General features: G+C 37.3%; 1 protein-coding gene across 2 annotated transcripts; it reads right to left on the bottom strand.

Annotated features, from left to right (window-relative positions):
* Positions 1-231: 231 nt before the first annotated feature.
* On the bottom strand, positions 232-16403 carry gtf2e1 (general transcription factor IIE, polypeptide 1, alpha). Of its 2 annotated transcripts, none has more exons than XM_041259421.1 (5): positions 16303-16403; positions 14882-15336; positions 4317-4518; positions 2332-2564; positions 232-1560 (listed from the first exon to the last, which is right to left on the bottom strand). In XM_041259421.1, the coding sequence occupies exons 2-5, from the start codon at positions 15327-15329 to the stop codon at positions 1115-1117; spliced, it is 1329 nt and encodes a 442-aa protein (XP_041115355.1). In that variant the 5' UTR covers positions 15330-15336; positions 16303-16403; the 3' UTR covers positions 232-1114. The 2 variants fall into 2 exon arrangements, with proteins under 2 accessions (XP_041115355.1, XP_041115354.1); XM_041259420.1 differs by having other exon boundaries at positions 16307-16403.
* Positions 16404-16588: the final 185 nt, after the last annotated feature.

The following is a 16588-nucleotide window of genomic DNA, read 5'->3' as shown; positions in this document are numbered from 1 at the left end:
TTCAAGTGGTCTTTTGATATGATGTCCATGCTTGTCAATGGGTCCAAATCTACAGCACGAGACTGCCTTTGTCATGCCTAAACATTAGGAGTGTACAAAGTGTGCACTGCTCTAATTTACCAACCCTGTCTAACAGGCCCAAATCATATGCTGTTGTTAAATTAGCAAACACCATGCAATCGCAGTAAACATGGTATGTTTCATAATAATAATAAATACACATAAAAAATATACAATTTAGGTTTACAATTTTATTTGAAGGCAAACTAAGAAGTTACAGACTAGTTTTTAAAAATAAACCAAAACCGTTTGGCATGGAGTTTGTGTGTGTTTTTTTTGTTGTTTGTTTTTTAAAACACAATAGTTCTAATACAAAACTTGAATAGGAGTTATATTCTTTCATAAAAAGGTAGAACAATAGATTTGACAAAATAATGTAATATGGTTGAAATGCCACTAAGTCTTTCTTTACACTATCAATTCAAAGCTGTGTGACCTTAAATACTCAAATCTCAAAACAGCACGACCAGGAGTTAAAGAACTCTGATATTAGCTTGTGTACTTGCACATGATGACACTTGAAAAAATCAACCAAAAAGCCTCAACAACTTCAATGGCACTGTTTTTAAACTGCTAACAAACTTTAACATTAACCATTCAGCTTATGGACAGAGTTTTTTTTGCAGCAGCAGCAGCAGTTTCAAATGTATATGTTTGTTATGAGATTTACACAAATGAACATTTCTTGGATTTAATGTTGCCTGTTTTTGCACACGTACACAAGAATGAAACTAATACATTTTATAATATATTAAAAGACGAGGGTCCTTAAATACTGTTTATCTGTTGCACATCTGCAAATCACGCTGTGAAAATGATTATTGACACTTAAAACTGGTTTTGATTCAAATACTTCAGTCATCTTGCCATTCTGCTCAAATGGGAACTTGAGCATGTGAAAAGAGTGAGGCATTACTACAGATGTCCGCCATGGTTGGGAACAGGACTTGTAGTTCTAAGCAGTGATGTCTGAGCTGATAAAATAGCTGTCCATTAAAGAAAAAAAACATACAAAATATTAAAAGATGAAAAAAAAAGGAGGATTTGGAATGGTTTACTCATACATATCCTGGAACATCTTTTGTCCCATTTCAATGTAAGCTTCTTTCTCCTCAGGGCTCATCTGTGTGACAAGCTCGGGCTGCTGACTGACCTCACTGTAGGAGTGGGGCCGACCAGCCACTAAAACTGTAGGCTCATTGCCCACTTCCTCAAACTCGTCATCATCATCATCGTCGTCCTCGTTTCTTCTGTAGTGCTGAGCCATAGGGTGGGGAGGAGATTCCTCATCAGATTCACTGGTGTCACTCTCCGAGTCGCTGGCATTGGCGCCTGAGAGCGACACGCCAGCCCCTGCACCCACACCCCCTGCCGACGCCAAGTTCATGCCAGCGCTCCTCTTCTCGTGGATCAGCAGGGCCCGCATAACCTCCTCGTTCTCATCCAGCTGCATGCTCTGCCCTTCATCATGATCCCGTAAACCATCAACACCCATTCCACCTGATCAACAAAGGATAAAGATTCTTAACGTAAAATATTTACTATTAAATATTAAGCTTATTTTTGAAGACGGGACTATTATTTATTCAGGGAAACCAAGATATTTAGTAAGTAAGGGGTTTGAGGAAGTAAAAGGGCAAAAAAGCTCCACCCCTACTCCTTTTGTTTCAATGCTACATCCATCCTCTTTGCTGGATCCAGGACTCCATGTGTGGAATGAATAAATAAGACTGCCAAAAAAGGCTTAACACGGCAAATCACGCCAAAGTTTAAATGATGCGCCTAGATCTACAAAAGTGAGTGGGCACATGTTTTGGGGTTGTTTGTTACAACAACAGGGAAATGTACATCCCCCCTCCACTATAAAATTTTGTTTACAAGTTATAAGAATCACAAACTTTCATTCACACTAACATCATTGCAAGAAAATGTATAACAGCAATATGTGAATATTATTATACCAATGCCGATGGTGACACAAACCAGACAATCTTTTCCTGATTAAGATGCAACTGTGTGTAACAGAAAAGTAGAGAAAATGTTATTGTGCATATGTTTCTTAAACATATTGTAGGTTTAGTGATGGCAGTATGAAACTGCCATAAAATCCATGTGGCCAATCTTCTTTTTAAAAACACCATATCCTGCATAAAGGCTTTCCTGCACATGGTTCATTTTTACATACGGGCAGTCTATAATGATTTGCATTTTACATTCCATCAGCAAAGAAAGTTTCTCAAGGGAAGAAAGATTGATGCCTGGTAGGCTTACCTTCCTTCAGGTCGTCAGCCTCGCTGTATGCCCCTTTGACGGTGCTCTCTGTCAGCCACACAGGCCTCTCCTTGGGAGTCTTGCCCTCGCTGGCTGAGCGCTTCTGTTCCTCCTGCTCCTCCATGCTGATAGTGACGTTCTGGGTGTAGAAGTCCTCGTAAGCGCCCTTGGTGGCCCAGTTCTCCCGGTGGGCTCCAGCAGAGGCCCCTAAAGCCGCTGCAGCTCGCTCCCTGCTGCATGATTCATAGAAAAGCGAAGAAATAGATATTTAGATCCTTACAGAATCACCAAGTTGGCTTTCATTTACACAAGTGCACATTTTGCCATTTTTTAACAAGAAATTATTCCTACAGTTCCAGCAACCTAGTTCTCTGGATTGTTATTTAAAAAGTTTTTCTTTTTGAAGATCAGTTATGTAAATTTGTATTGGTGCATAAGCTTTGGCAGGCCAAATGACAGTTTACTTTCATCTTGATCATGCTCTCTCCTTCAACAAGGCTGGTTTTCTGTTTTCATGCAATACGCTACTAATTTCAATTAACATTTTTGCAGCAGAGAGCTTGAACTTGATATACTGTGATGTTAGAAGAAAAAAAAAACTTTCTATTGACGAATGTTGAAAAAAAAAAGTAATTCCCTAGATGATTTACCTATCAATGTGTGAATCAAAAATAATCAGGCCTATGTTTGAAAAAAAAAAAAAAAAAAAGTGTGATACGGACAACACAGGGGAAGCAGCAAAGGTAAAGTAATTTGAAAACACTGCAGGGGGTTCTGTAAAGATTTAATACAGTGAACAAAGAACAAGCAAAACATCCTAAATTACACTATTATATAAGTTATGTGTTCAGATCAGTTAGACTATGTGGGTTACTTACAAATCAATTATAGTCATTTACTGTAGTGTTTGTGTGCACTGTACCCATGTTGTGGATTAGTGTATTTCGGCTTTGTTAAAATTCTCAGAGTTCCTCCAGTTTTTTCAAAGGACAACAGGACTGCCTGTAAAATTTCAGTCAGGCATCCTGTGTATTTTTACTCCTGTGCAAACCAACCACTTCAGAGTTATGTTAGAATTGATACAGCATTTCCAGGGTATACCAGGGCTGTCTTTCACAGTGCCCGAGTAAAAAGAGTTGAAGGGCCATGTCACCGGCAGGATATTTAAGATTGGGCAGACTCTAAAGAGTTTTAAAATTGGTATGATCTGTCCTGAGATTGTACAGTTCAGTACATACATAATTGGTGATTATTCATTCTAGCCTTTGGAAAAGGTGGTACAACAAAATGAGTTATTTACACCCAGTTGTATACAAATCATGCACAAAAGCGCCTTCTCTGGCCACAACATCACATTTCATTTTGAATTTACAGACTTGGCTTCATGAAAACTAATCCACGCCTGGGAGGTTACTAGATGCCCTCTGCTTTTGACCAGCTCCAAGGACACCTGATTTTTAGTCCTGTGCGAATCATGCTTTAATTGGCTAATTGATAAATTTGCACAGGCATCCCTAGTTACTTGTTAGGGAGTAACTAGTTGGACTGATTAGTCATAGTATAAAAGTGAGCGAGACAAAGAGGGAAGTATTCCACAGAAACTAATGGTGGTATGCAGGAATCGGCTGGGTTTATTTGCGTTTCCCTTGCCTTGCTGCTAAAGGTGTCAGGGCAATCACACATTTGTTTGTTTATTCTTTATTTTTGATTTGGTAAAACTTGTTTGTGCAAATAAAATGATAGTTTCTTTTGAAACTGTGGCTGAACCGTGGTCTTTTATACACTTCCCCATAAGACCTAAAACAAACCCACTCACACAGCCTTTGTTTAAAAACAAACTGCAGTAAACAACCCACATACGGACCTCACATCCCAACCTCATGTGCTTTGCATGGCAACAGCTAAATCAACAGAACAGTACAGTAAACTATTATACCAAAATTATAAACATCTAGTGACATTGTACGGGATAGGTCGTCACTAACCTCTGCTTGAGTGCTGGGATCTCAGCTGGCTCTGGTTCCAGTAAATCATGGGACAGATTGATGTCTTCAGTTTCTCTCAGCAGGACATAAATTGGCTCGATTTGATCGTTAAACCTGGCCACTAGTGTCCTGGCATCTTTTTTCGGCAAAGCAGACTCATCCTCTTCAACCTCCGTCTGACAGAAAGTACAACGGAATGTTCCTACATGGATCAAAGAAAATTAGCCAGTGTTATGGTACACTATGCTACATTATGGATCTTGACAGCACTTGTCTGGTCATTTTATATGGTGACAGGAAAAGCTGTTCTTCCCTTGTGTCCCAAAGACAGAACATTTTAATAGGTCCAAAAAAATGCATCTCTTCTCATGACTCCATTGTTGCTTAATATGCAATCCATTACAAAGATACTACTGTAAGTTGTAATTTTACTACAAAAGTGTTGGCAGTGACCTTGAACAACAATAAAACAAAAGAAAACAGCATGGCTTCTGCTCAGTGATCACATAAAGATTTTCTATAGTCCATTCTGGATTGTTTGTTACTAGTTCTGAAACATGAACATTTGATTTCTGATTCATGAAAAATTGTGCAAATTGTGGGTGCAAAGACCTTTATAAATTTGAGATGGTTTTAAATTAAAAATTGCAGCTTGAGGTACGTATCCTAAAATAGCTAGTATATAAGGTGGTGCCACAATGTTCTGCAGATCCAAGTGGTCACACACCCAAGTGGTCAAACGCTTTTGGAGTGAATGTTCCATGCTTCAGCCAATTTTAATGATAGCCTTTTCACAAATTTTCAGAACTGAAGTAGAACAGTCTTAGACCAAAGCTTGGAAAAAGGGTACATCAATAAACACATGAGTATGCTTTGTTACTGGTATCAATTTTATTTATAGGGCCTTCAGCCTAGGAAAAATGACATTCCCAACTGTAAACATAACAGCAAGCGCAGTGATACAGAGAAGTGTTCAGCAGGCATCCCAATTACTTCCATGTCATGTGTCAAAAACATGCTCTAACTGCTACTTTATTAATGGCTCAATAAAAGTTAAATTTTTCTTTACCTGCAGTGCTGAAAAATAAAAGTATGAAAGATCTGAACTTCTAGAGTACTTATAGATGATATTCTATACTGTAGATCAGTGGTAGGTAATTAAATTTCATACTTAAGGATAAGGCTTAATGTGTCAAGGTTGCGTATCCCTGCCATAGATGACAGCTCTAGCAAGCTATCCAACACACACGGTGTTGGAAACATGTCTGAACCCTGGCACAGAATGAAATGTGACTGCAAGGGTAGTTTTTTATCTTTATTTAGAAGGCAAATATTGTGAAAGTTTCTTTCTACCAAGATCTCCCTCTCTGCAACATTCCATCATAAGTGTAAGAATAACTTCAGCAGTGTGCTTGCTTTCCTGGAAATGCTTTGTATTTGTTTCTGGACAAGATTTTTTACATTACAGCAAATCAAACATCACAATTGTCACCTAAGAAATCTGCGAATATATCATGCAGTTTGTAACTTATGCCAGGTTTCCATCTTTCACTGGCATTGAATTGGAATCAATTAAAAAACAGATCCTGTTCACTTCCATTGGCAGCACATAAATACCACCACTATTTGAATTAGGAAGTAGGAGAGAATTTGCCCTGTCACAGTAGCTCAGATGAAGGAAGTGATAACAAGCATCCTTATGCAAATGACGCACACAGTGAGATTAAAAAACTTGGGCTAAGGAACATCTTTACCAATTTTCATCACAATCGGATGAATGATGCTGAAGATATAAATACAACTGTAACAATGATACCTACAAGTGCTTCCAATATAATCTCTTCAACAGGGAATAGTATATAGGATTCAAATACCCAGTGGCAGAAGCTCCAGAAGTGAAACTTCCAAAGGTCTGTGACAGGGTGCAGCCTGTCTGTGTGTTTTTTTGTTGTTTAGAGTGGATGGGTAGCGAGTCTGCAGGGTAGATCTGTGAGTAAATGAGTTTGTGTGAGGAATGCGTGGAATGTGCCTGGACTAATGAGGTGTTAATTAATCAATTAGTCGAGGCTAGTTGGACAGTTAGTTGGTGAGTGTTTGTGAGAGTGAGAGAGAGGGGACCTGTTTGGTAGTGGTGCGTGAGTGTGTGTTAGCTGTGTTTTTGCTAGTTGTTTATTAGTTATTGTTTAGATTTTTTGTGTCTTTATTTAGCTATTGTGCCCTTTTGTTTTGTGTGTTGATTATTATTTAATTAAAAGTATTTTATTTGCTGCACTTTCCGACTCTGAGTCTCCTCACTTTGGTTACCTTGCCACAAAAACTAAGTGAGTAATGCAGTTATTTACATTTCATTCCGCTGGCAGAAATGCTACTTTTACCAACTTGCAAACTCAGCAGCAAAGGCATAACTCTGCAGAGTGTTTGGAACCAATTCAATAAAACTTGTTTGCCAATTATTATCTTCAGACAACAACTACTAATACAAACTCACACTGTTATACACCCATGTGAAACCTGGACTGAGTGGACGGGAGGGTCTTATTTAGTGACTCAGTAATTGTCAGCCTCATTCAGACTAGTTTATCCAATTCTCTTTTCTTTACTGGGGACACCATCATCTGCATGAGGGAATGAGAACTTCAACCCTGTTGGAAACTCAAGCCTTTAATCTGCAAGTTTTAAGTTCCAGTTTAAGAACACCGAGTTATGGGTGAGCTAGAGATAAGCTCCAAAGGGACAGGCTGGCCTAAATACTCGTGGTAGTTAAGCACTGTTAATGTTGAGTATTCAAATAATTTAATGCTAGTCCAGTGACAGGCAAGAGTATAAATAATGGTTACTGATTTTCCTTTTGTAATTACAGTATGCAGGCAAATATATTAGACTGCAATACTTAAACTACTCAAAAGAAAAACCAAGGGCAAACAATAAAAAAGGCAAAGCTAGTGGGGTAGCGAGAGTGTTTGGACCTCTCTCATAATTGTATCTTATGTGGAACCATACACCCCCATACAAAGAAATATCCAGTCCTTAGGTGTTTCCTGGTTTTTGCCAGTGTGTTCTGCCAGTTGCTTTATAAAAGTACTTGAATCATGACTAAACAGTAAAAATGTATAACAGCTGTTGAAGCCAAGCTGCAGCAAGGAGCTGACACATTGACTAGATGCTCTACAAATTAGCTGCTGTATAGTAAAAAAAAAAAAAAAAAAAAAAAAAAAGAGAAAAGCAAATAAGTTTGTTCTTGTAGCCCCATAAATGCATAGAAACTTGGGAAAAGCTATTATATTTGGTATCCACTTTTGCAACCAATCAATTTAAAGCTCTGTGTCAATTCTGGCTTGTAGGCAGGCAGGAAAAACACATTTAAGGATGGAAGAATATTGTCTGGTAAAACCAAAGCATCATCTCTGACATCCAAAGATCCTTATTATTTCTGAAGGACACCATCCGTTAACTGTGCATCTTCACAGCACCTGGGGATGCATAGATTGTGCCTGTCCATCTGTTCCTGCAATTATTTTAAGCTCAGGTCTGGTCCTTCAAGCAGAGCTGACACAGAGAGAGACGAGACTCCCTCCCATTGCCTGCTTGGTGGGAAGGAAAGCTCAGAGTTCTCATGTGAAGTCCCCAAGATGGTAAAAACAGATGTTTGTGTTTGTTTAAATAAATCCAAGAGATTGAGGCATAACGTTTTATTCTGTGAAGTCATTTTTTATCAATGAAGCTAAATAAGTTGCCCATATATAGTGTCAATGAACCTGCAGGAATGTAAACTGAACAGCCTGGTCCTCCAAAATTATTCAATTGACTAGGTAGAGCACAATACTTCAACCATTTCTCGCAATGCAGTAAGATTAGATGATATTCTTGATGGACTTGGCCTTGCACAGTGACTGCTGAAAGGGTGCTAAAGGAATTCTTTACACCCCACAATTGTTAATAGCCTTTCAATTCTTACCCAATATCAATATACCATACTGCACTGGACTTTAGCACGTAATAGCAGTCCTCTTTTTTGAGTAACTTGCTAACCTGTACTAATAACATTTTGCCCTTTACTGTACATTGAAATGTAAGATTTCATATATAGGAGTACACCATTCACAGCTTAATGTTCACATTCTGGGAACATTTATGACAACATAAACAGCTCCCAAAAGCAATACTCTGGCATTCATTTCTGTCTTGCTGTGCCTCTCGTCTCACAATGGAATTTAGCAAGGACTCTAAGGAAATGCATGCTTGCATTCCAAAATGACTTTCAAAGTAAAACAATATTTGTTTTCCAATTACCATGCCATTAATATGTAAATACGCATTACATTACACCTGGTTTAAATATGCAAGTATTCAAAATCAAAACGTGTAAGCTCTAGATATTTTACCATCTAAATTATTTGAAATGCAACACATTTAGTTTACACATTACTGATTTGTTTTTTGTTTTTCAAATCAACTGTATGTACAAGTATTCAATCTTTCAGACTTAGTTTTTTATCCCAGTGCAAAAGCGTTGAGGCTCAACAGATTAATTAAAAACATACAGTTGCAGACGAAAGTATAAGCACTCAACACTTAATATAACATAATTGAAGAAAATATGTTAAATGTAAGCCTCTAATTAATATGACAAAGACTAAAATACACAACTTCTGGTAGTTTAACAAATGACCTTCATAAAAAAAATAAAATAAATAAATAAAATAAAAGCACTTAAGCAATTTGAAATATTTGTTCATGGCAAAAGTTAATTAGTGGCTAATTTTCGCTAAATGCTTATATTTAACATGTTTTCTTGAATTGTCTTATAATAAGTGTAGGATGCCAATATTTTTGTCTGCGACTAATTTAATGAGCAAGTAAACATGATAACATTTAAACTATGCAGTGCCAAATCATAATTTCCCCTTAATTGGGATTAACCTGTTCAGTCCAGGATTATTTTCGTCAAGATGGAGAAAGCGAAATTATGTTATAGAATTAAAAAAGGAACTCCTTATTGAGTATACATGATAACAGGCCATATATATTATATAGCTATAACAATCCGGTATATATATATATATATATATTATATATATATATATATATAAAATGACATACTTGGGTAAATAGGACCTTAGTCTCGTCAGAATTTTAAGAACTGTAAACAATGTGAAGATAAGGCAGGAAAGGGTCAAACACACAGCAGGCAGTGTTGAATCAAACTGTACACAATGTGGATAGTTCAACATTTCTATAAACAGTATTTCAGTCCGAGTAGAGACAGATACTGCCAGTATATATAGTAAACCCATACTGTAGACTCACAGACAAATATCGATGCCTTTAAGAAATAGAGGGCTAGACAATAAGCTGGAAGTGGTCACAATGCAACATTACTCTTGCTCCAGCACACAGCTTTTAACTAAGAAAACGATAAGAGTCTCACCAAGGTTCTTCTGGTTAAAGAACTACATTAAATTGATGCGTCTCATGTTACTTTTGGAGCAAGATGTGGCCACAAAGGATTACTCCCATCAAATTGCATCTTATTTGTTTCAAGAAGTTATTACAGCTTAAACAGATTATGTCAAATGGCAGTGTATGTATTCTCTGTGGTAGTCACTGTCTGTACTTACACACTGGAGAATGACAACACAAGACAAATGTGCATTATTTTAATTACGATAATATCGCTTACATTGAATCAACCGCTCTAAAATGTTAAATTAACTTTTATTGCAAAGAATTGATGAAGTAGTTTTAGAGAATTAATTTCAGCTCCCTGAAAAATAAAAACACTATAATTGAACATGTATAGTGTCTGAAAGCAGTAGTCCAGCAGAATAGATTACTCAACTCTAAGACATGGGGAGTAAACTTGCCAATGTTTCATTTAGTACAGCGAGTAAAACAATTAAGTAGTGGTATTCATGGCAAGCAACAAGAGAGAAATTTAAAACTTCATTTTCTGTAAAATTATGCCTCTTTGCACTGGCTCCCTGTGCAGTTTAGAACTGATTTTAAGATTTTAACTTATAAGACCTTGGACAGATTAGCATCCAGTTACTTACAGGAATTATTGACTCTGTATACTCCTACCCACACTCTCAGGATGCGGGGCTGCTGGTTATTCTTAGCGTGAATAAACATAATATGGGAGGAAGTGCCTTTTCTTTTAAAACTCCTAAATTGTGGATTGCTCTGCCCTAGTCATAAGCTGAAAATAGCTTTTCTATCTTAGTTGTCCTATTTTACAACCAACACTGCATTTTCTTTTTTTTTTTTTTTTTATAATTCAAACTGTGTTACATATTTGTTTGACTCTTAATTGTTCTATTTTTACAAAATAACTTTTTTACAATTAAAACCACATTTTGTAGCCATCATAACATCCACCAATAATTCATGGATACCCTCACCTCTTACATTCCCTAAAACAAATAAATCATAAAAGATGAATTTTAGTTTCTAAGCAGCTTTTTTCTCGGTGTGCATGCCATGGCAAACCCTGTCTGTCACATCAGCTGTGTGGGAATAATATATCAGTTCTTGCTGAGTTTATTTATCCAACCAAGTGTTGAAGCAGCAGGATACTAATTATCTAAGCCTGCCTTCCGTACCATGGGGTCAAATACCATCTTCTAAACCAGGCCACAGTGGGATATTCTTCCTCAGTGTAAATTAGCATAAAGTATGCTTTCATTTTCCCCTTTTGCTTCTAATGAGTAACGACAGGTAGCATATCTATAAAAACAAAAACAAAATATATACTACCTTGGAAGCAGGACAGCAACAAACAGAAAGTTTTTCAACCCTAATTGCCTTGCGCACTCTGTGCAGATGCCTTGCATGCTTCCTTATTGACCTGGGGAGCACGATTTTGTTCACAAGACCTCTTTAGAGGTCAAAGCTGGAGGATGGATTTCAATCTAAGTTTCAGAAGTAGTGGTTATTAGAGAAACCATGGAGGGTGAATGATACCAACCTCATTTATTTATTTTAAACAATATACAGACAGGCGTTATTATCACCCACTAGGGTTGCCTATAATAGGTGATGGGATAGATATGTTTGAGTTTTAGATACATTCTCTAGTTGTGATGAAACTTGGCTGGGATTCTTTCAATCAGAACCTTGGCATTTCTTTACACATCTGTCTGTCTTAATGTATGTACTGCATATATGTCATACTTATCACATGATTGCAGTCATAGTGATCTGTTTGTTTATTGCACCATTTTCTGTAATTTTGTATCTAAAGCAATGGCAAGGCTTGTTGTTTAACAGATTCCAGGATGTCTATGCATTATTTCTTAAGTAGATCCTGGGGAAAGCAGGTGATTTCACTGTACACACACACAAAAGTACAGTGGTATATGGTCACACTCACACAACAAAACAAATTAGAGAAAAAAACATTTATAGATAATTTAATAAAGCCTATTTCCTGTCATGCTGAGAATATGTATGCTCATGTGAAAGAAGCATCTGTATTAGTAACTGCACCTCTATTAGTAACTGCTTATTTGTACATTTCCAATAGTTTCCATACTCATTGCAATGAATTACTTAAAAACAGGATGGATGAAACCAGTAGTTTAATGAAGAAAATAAAAACAGTTATGCTACCCTTTATTTAAATTTTAAAAAATACATGAATAAATAAAACTGTTCTTTAATGAATGTCTCATTTTGCATCATTTACTTTCTTAGCCCGTAGGAATCGATCTTGCTTGTCATAATTTGGATAATACCCTTGGGCTTTGACAAATGGTTATTGCTGTAATTGAATATTCTATCAATTAATTAAACTGTGCATCCAAAACACAGAGCACATAGACTGATTTATTGAAGCCTACCGACATTTTAGTAATTACCATATTTTTAGTTATATACTGCCATGCAACACAATGCATTGTGCAGTCAAGTAACAAGCTGTATTATTACGAAGAAAGCAATTCAACCAATCACATTCCAGCACTTATGTGCTTTACCAGAGCATAACAACATACAGTTTTGCAAGATTTATGTTGGACTAGGTTTATGAAAAAGGGCGGCTCTAGTATCTGGACAGTATGTTATTTGTTAATGTTTTTCCTGCTCCAACACCACTGATCAATTTTCAGCAACCAACCACTTCTAATTTAAATACATAAACATAATCCCCTCATTGTATGAAAATCTGTCCTTGATACAGTAGACTTAGACTTAGATTTCCTTTTATTCTTCATTTAGGAACCTATTCAACATACAATTTGTTTTGTTTTTTTTCTTTTCCTCGCCTCTGCCATTACACTATATACCCCAAAAGAGGGCTGTCTGCTGGTTTGTTCCTCATAAAGCTGCAGCGAGAGTTTGATGTCATGATGCAGCAGGCCATTTGGAAGCATTCCAGCCATTGCAAATAACAAAGCCTGCTGGTCAATAATGTTCATCTGTCAGCAATGTCAACACTAAAACCTATACCGATAATGTTAACCGTTTCTTGGCAATATACTGTGTGTGTGTCTCCAAAGGGTGCTCATTTTAAACATGCTTTTACTAAAAATTCTTAAGAAAGAAAGGCATCGTACCTGGTAAGAAAAAAAGCACGACAAGTATGATTGTGAAGATATGTCTGTCTTCATGACTGAGCCCTGCAGTAAAAGCATTACACTAAACTGCTGTAAGGAAGTACATACCTTTTTACAGTACCTGATGCCTTCACATCATGCAGAGGTTAAGACCTAGCAAGTTAAATACTGTATTAATTACTAATGTGTTATTTTTTGTAGTCAAACATTAAATGATTCACATATCATACTGGTAAAAGCCGGCACTTGAATCCCTATTAAATATTGAGATAACTCCCCCTGCTGGTAAAAAAAAAAAAAAAAAAAAAACTTTTGTTGTTTCCACTGAAATGTGACAATTCTAAAATTAAATCCCAAATAATACATGTTTCATCACTATTGGAAAAGGTGTTCTTTATATGCAACGATACTAGGTGTGTTTAATGTGTAGAAGTAAGTTTAGTCTCCAGTACACACCTATTTTTTCTCTTCAACATCTACATGCTTCCCTTGGGTCACCTCATCCGCCAACATAGCCTCATTTTTCACTCCTATGTAGTTGACAACCGCTACCTATTACTAGACCCTGGGTGTCCCTCCGACATGGTCCGGCTCTCAGCTTGTATCCAAGACATCGAGGCCTGGATGTCTGCCAATTTTCTTCAGCTCAATACTAACAAATCTGAACAACTCCTAGAAGGATTGAAAACTCAACTTAAGAATCAATATTGCTGCTGCTTTCCCCCACTGTACAAAGCCTTGGTGTACTTCTGGATAGTAACCTGTCCTTTGATGCCCAAATGTCCTCTGTAGCCAAATTCTCCTTCTACCACTTCCAAAACATCTCAAAGGTCTGTCCCTGCCTTTCCCTCATGGATGCACCGATACAAGTCATGCATTCATCTCTCGAATTAACTACTGCAACTCTTTCTATGGTGGTCTTCCGTCACACACCAACAGCAGACTGCAGCTGGTTCAAAATGCCGCTGCTAGGATCCTTACCAGACATAAGAAACATTATGACATTATCCCCCATTGCCCAGCTGCAGTGGCTATCTGTAAAGTTCAGGATTACTTTCAAAATTTTCCTGCTTGCCTACAAGGCCCTTCATCACACAGGTCCAGAAAATCTCTCCCTTGCAAACCCGCTATGTTCTTGCATGCAAGCTGAGGTCCTCTTACTCTGGCTTGCTTGTTATACCCAAGAAAAAGCACATCACACTCGCAGGGCGCTCTTTTAGCTTTATGGTCCTGACTCTCTGGAACTCTCTCCCACCTTTAGTGCGTGTAGCTCCCACAGTCGCTCACTTCAAATCAACTCTTAAAACCCACTTGTTCTCGCTTTTAATCCTCTTTAAGCCTGATATGTGTTATTAGCTGTTGTCTAAATTGCTATTTCAGGTTTTTCACTCCATCTTATTCGTATGATTCTGTATGACACACACATCCACAATGTTCAGAATTCACATCCTAGCCTAGTTCCTCACTATCTTGTAAAGTGCTTTGTAATGGTGGTCCACTATAAAAGGCTCTATATAAAAAAATATTGATAGATTGATCTTCACCTATAAAAGTTACTGTGAGTCATCATCAAGGGCACAATTTTCTATTCCGTAATACAATGTTTACTATTACTTGCAGGCTTAAAACATGAAAACCTTGGAATCAGAACCAGGGTAAAATACAATTGTAACTGCTACTGATTATGAATTGTAAATAATGGTAGTTCAAACTTTGTACACCTGCATAATTGCAATTGTAATTATATCACATAACTGATTGTTTGCAGTTCAAGTACGCATTTATTTGTCATTTGATCATTACTCTTGTACTTTCAACCACTTTTGGTGACCCCATTTTTTTGGACTATAATATATTTCTGTATTTGTACCTGCAATTATTGCTTGATTATTTAAAATAGAGTAAATATGTTAATGTGTGTAGTTAATATTGCTTTGTAATGTCACTGTAATTATAATTACTGCAGAATAATTGTAACTGTAATTGCAGCATAAGGGAGCCAATTCTTACCTGTCATGGGGTCAAAGAGCTGGTTCGCTTCCAGGTCGGTGAAGGTGCTGAAGCAGCAGGGGCACTTGAAGGAGGCACGGTTGGTGGAGTCCCTCTCGTCCGTCTCAATCCGCCTCCTCATGTGGTCCAGCTTGTACTTGACCACGTTGACGAGCAGCCTGTAGTTGATGAAGTAATAGTTGTGCCGGGTGGTCTTCCCGTCGGGAGCGGTCTCCACCCTCATGCGGCACTTGATGAACTTGTCCCCCTTCAGGGTATTCAGGACCGAGCGCAGCTGCTTCCTGTCAAACTTGAGCAGTTCCAGCATGTCCTCCTCTCTTACACAAGGGTTTCGGATGAGGATGTCCAGGGCCAGCGCATGTTCCACCCCATAGAACCCGCGCACCACTTGCTTGGCCAGGCGCTTCAGGGAGGCAGGCACCTCTGTCAGTACCTCGGGCTCCGTCATGGCGTTCCTTCAAAAACAACAGAAGACACAATTAGCCATTACTACATTTTTTGAGTTGTTGATGTGTTAAATAAATACAGACATAAGATGAAATACCATACATTTTAGGTCGAGGTGCATTTTCTTTGCAGTTAAAAACCAAAATCCTTTATTTGTCTAATCTGGACCATCACATGAAAAAATATTGTTTAACCAAACAAGTCAGCTGAGAAGTAAGAACCTGTACATAATGGATCGGTTATTACCCTTTCATTTCAGCTTACATTCTTTTCAACTACAAATAAAAAGCATCATTTTGGGTGTCTCTCTTGATTGGCCTGAAAGTGACAGTGTTTAAGTACTAATGATTTCCCTTATTCCAATCCCCCCCCCCCCCCCCCCCAAAAAAAAAAAAAAAAAATAAGACACTCCCTATCTAATTCAAAGCTGAACTTTGAAGGATACAATACAGCAGCAGGCCTATGTGACAAAAATTTGCAATGAGAAAATTATAATTAACTTGTAACCAGCAGGAATCTGTCCAGTTTCTGCTATTACACAAGTTTCAATGCTATTACAATTGATCAATACGTTGATATATATATATATATATATATATATATATATATATATATATGTGTGTGTGTGTGTGTGTGTGTGTGTGTGTGTGTGTGTGTGTGTCTATATATATATATATATATATATATATATATATATATATATATATATATATATATATATATATTTCTCATTGGTACAATCACGAAATACTTTACTACAGTTATCAGTCACAAGTAGTACAGTAGACAATTGACGAAAGAGTTGTCCAATCTGTTTACAATGCATACAAGTCAACAGACTCAGTCGGAGTATGACAGTGTCCAGATACAAATAAAAACAAATTTAAAAAGTGTGCGTTTTTTTCAGTACAAGTATTCATAATTTCACAGAATATTAAAAGAAAATGTGCAATTGAATTAGCAACAACACATACTCGCCTTATATCAACACTTAAACCGTTTCTCAAACTGCTTAATTGAACGCAAAAAAAAAATATCCAACGTGAGGATTGTAGAAGTTGTCACAACGGCAGAAGAAAATAAAAACGGCGATACTGGGTCAATTTTACAGCTCAGCCAATTAGACAGCACTACGGGTAGATTGACAGGGGAGAAATCCAACCAGAGAGGCAAAAGAGCGGAGTCTTGATGAAATATATTTACAGTTTGGGATCGACAGTGAAACATACCAATGGTGGAGCTCATTCTCAACCAATTATA

The sequence above is a fragment of the Polyodon spathula genome, chromosome 9, assembly GCF_017654505.1.
Source record: "Polyodon spathula isolate WHYD16114869_AA chromosome 9, ASM1765450v1, whole genome shotgun sequence".
Lineage (NCBI taxonomy): Eukaryota > Metazoa > Chordata > Actinopteri > Acipenseriformes > Polyodontidae > Polyodon > Polyodon spathula.
Note: the sequence above shows the minus strand (reverse complement) of the source record. Positions and strands in the feature narration are given on the sequence as shown.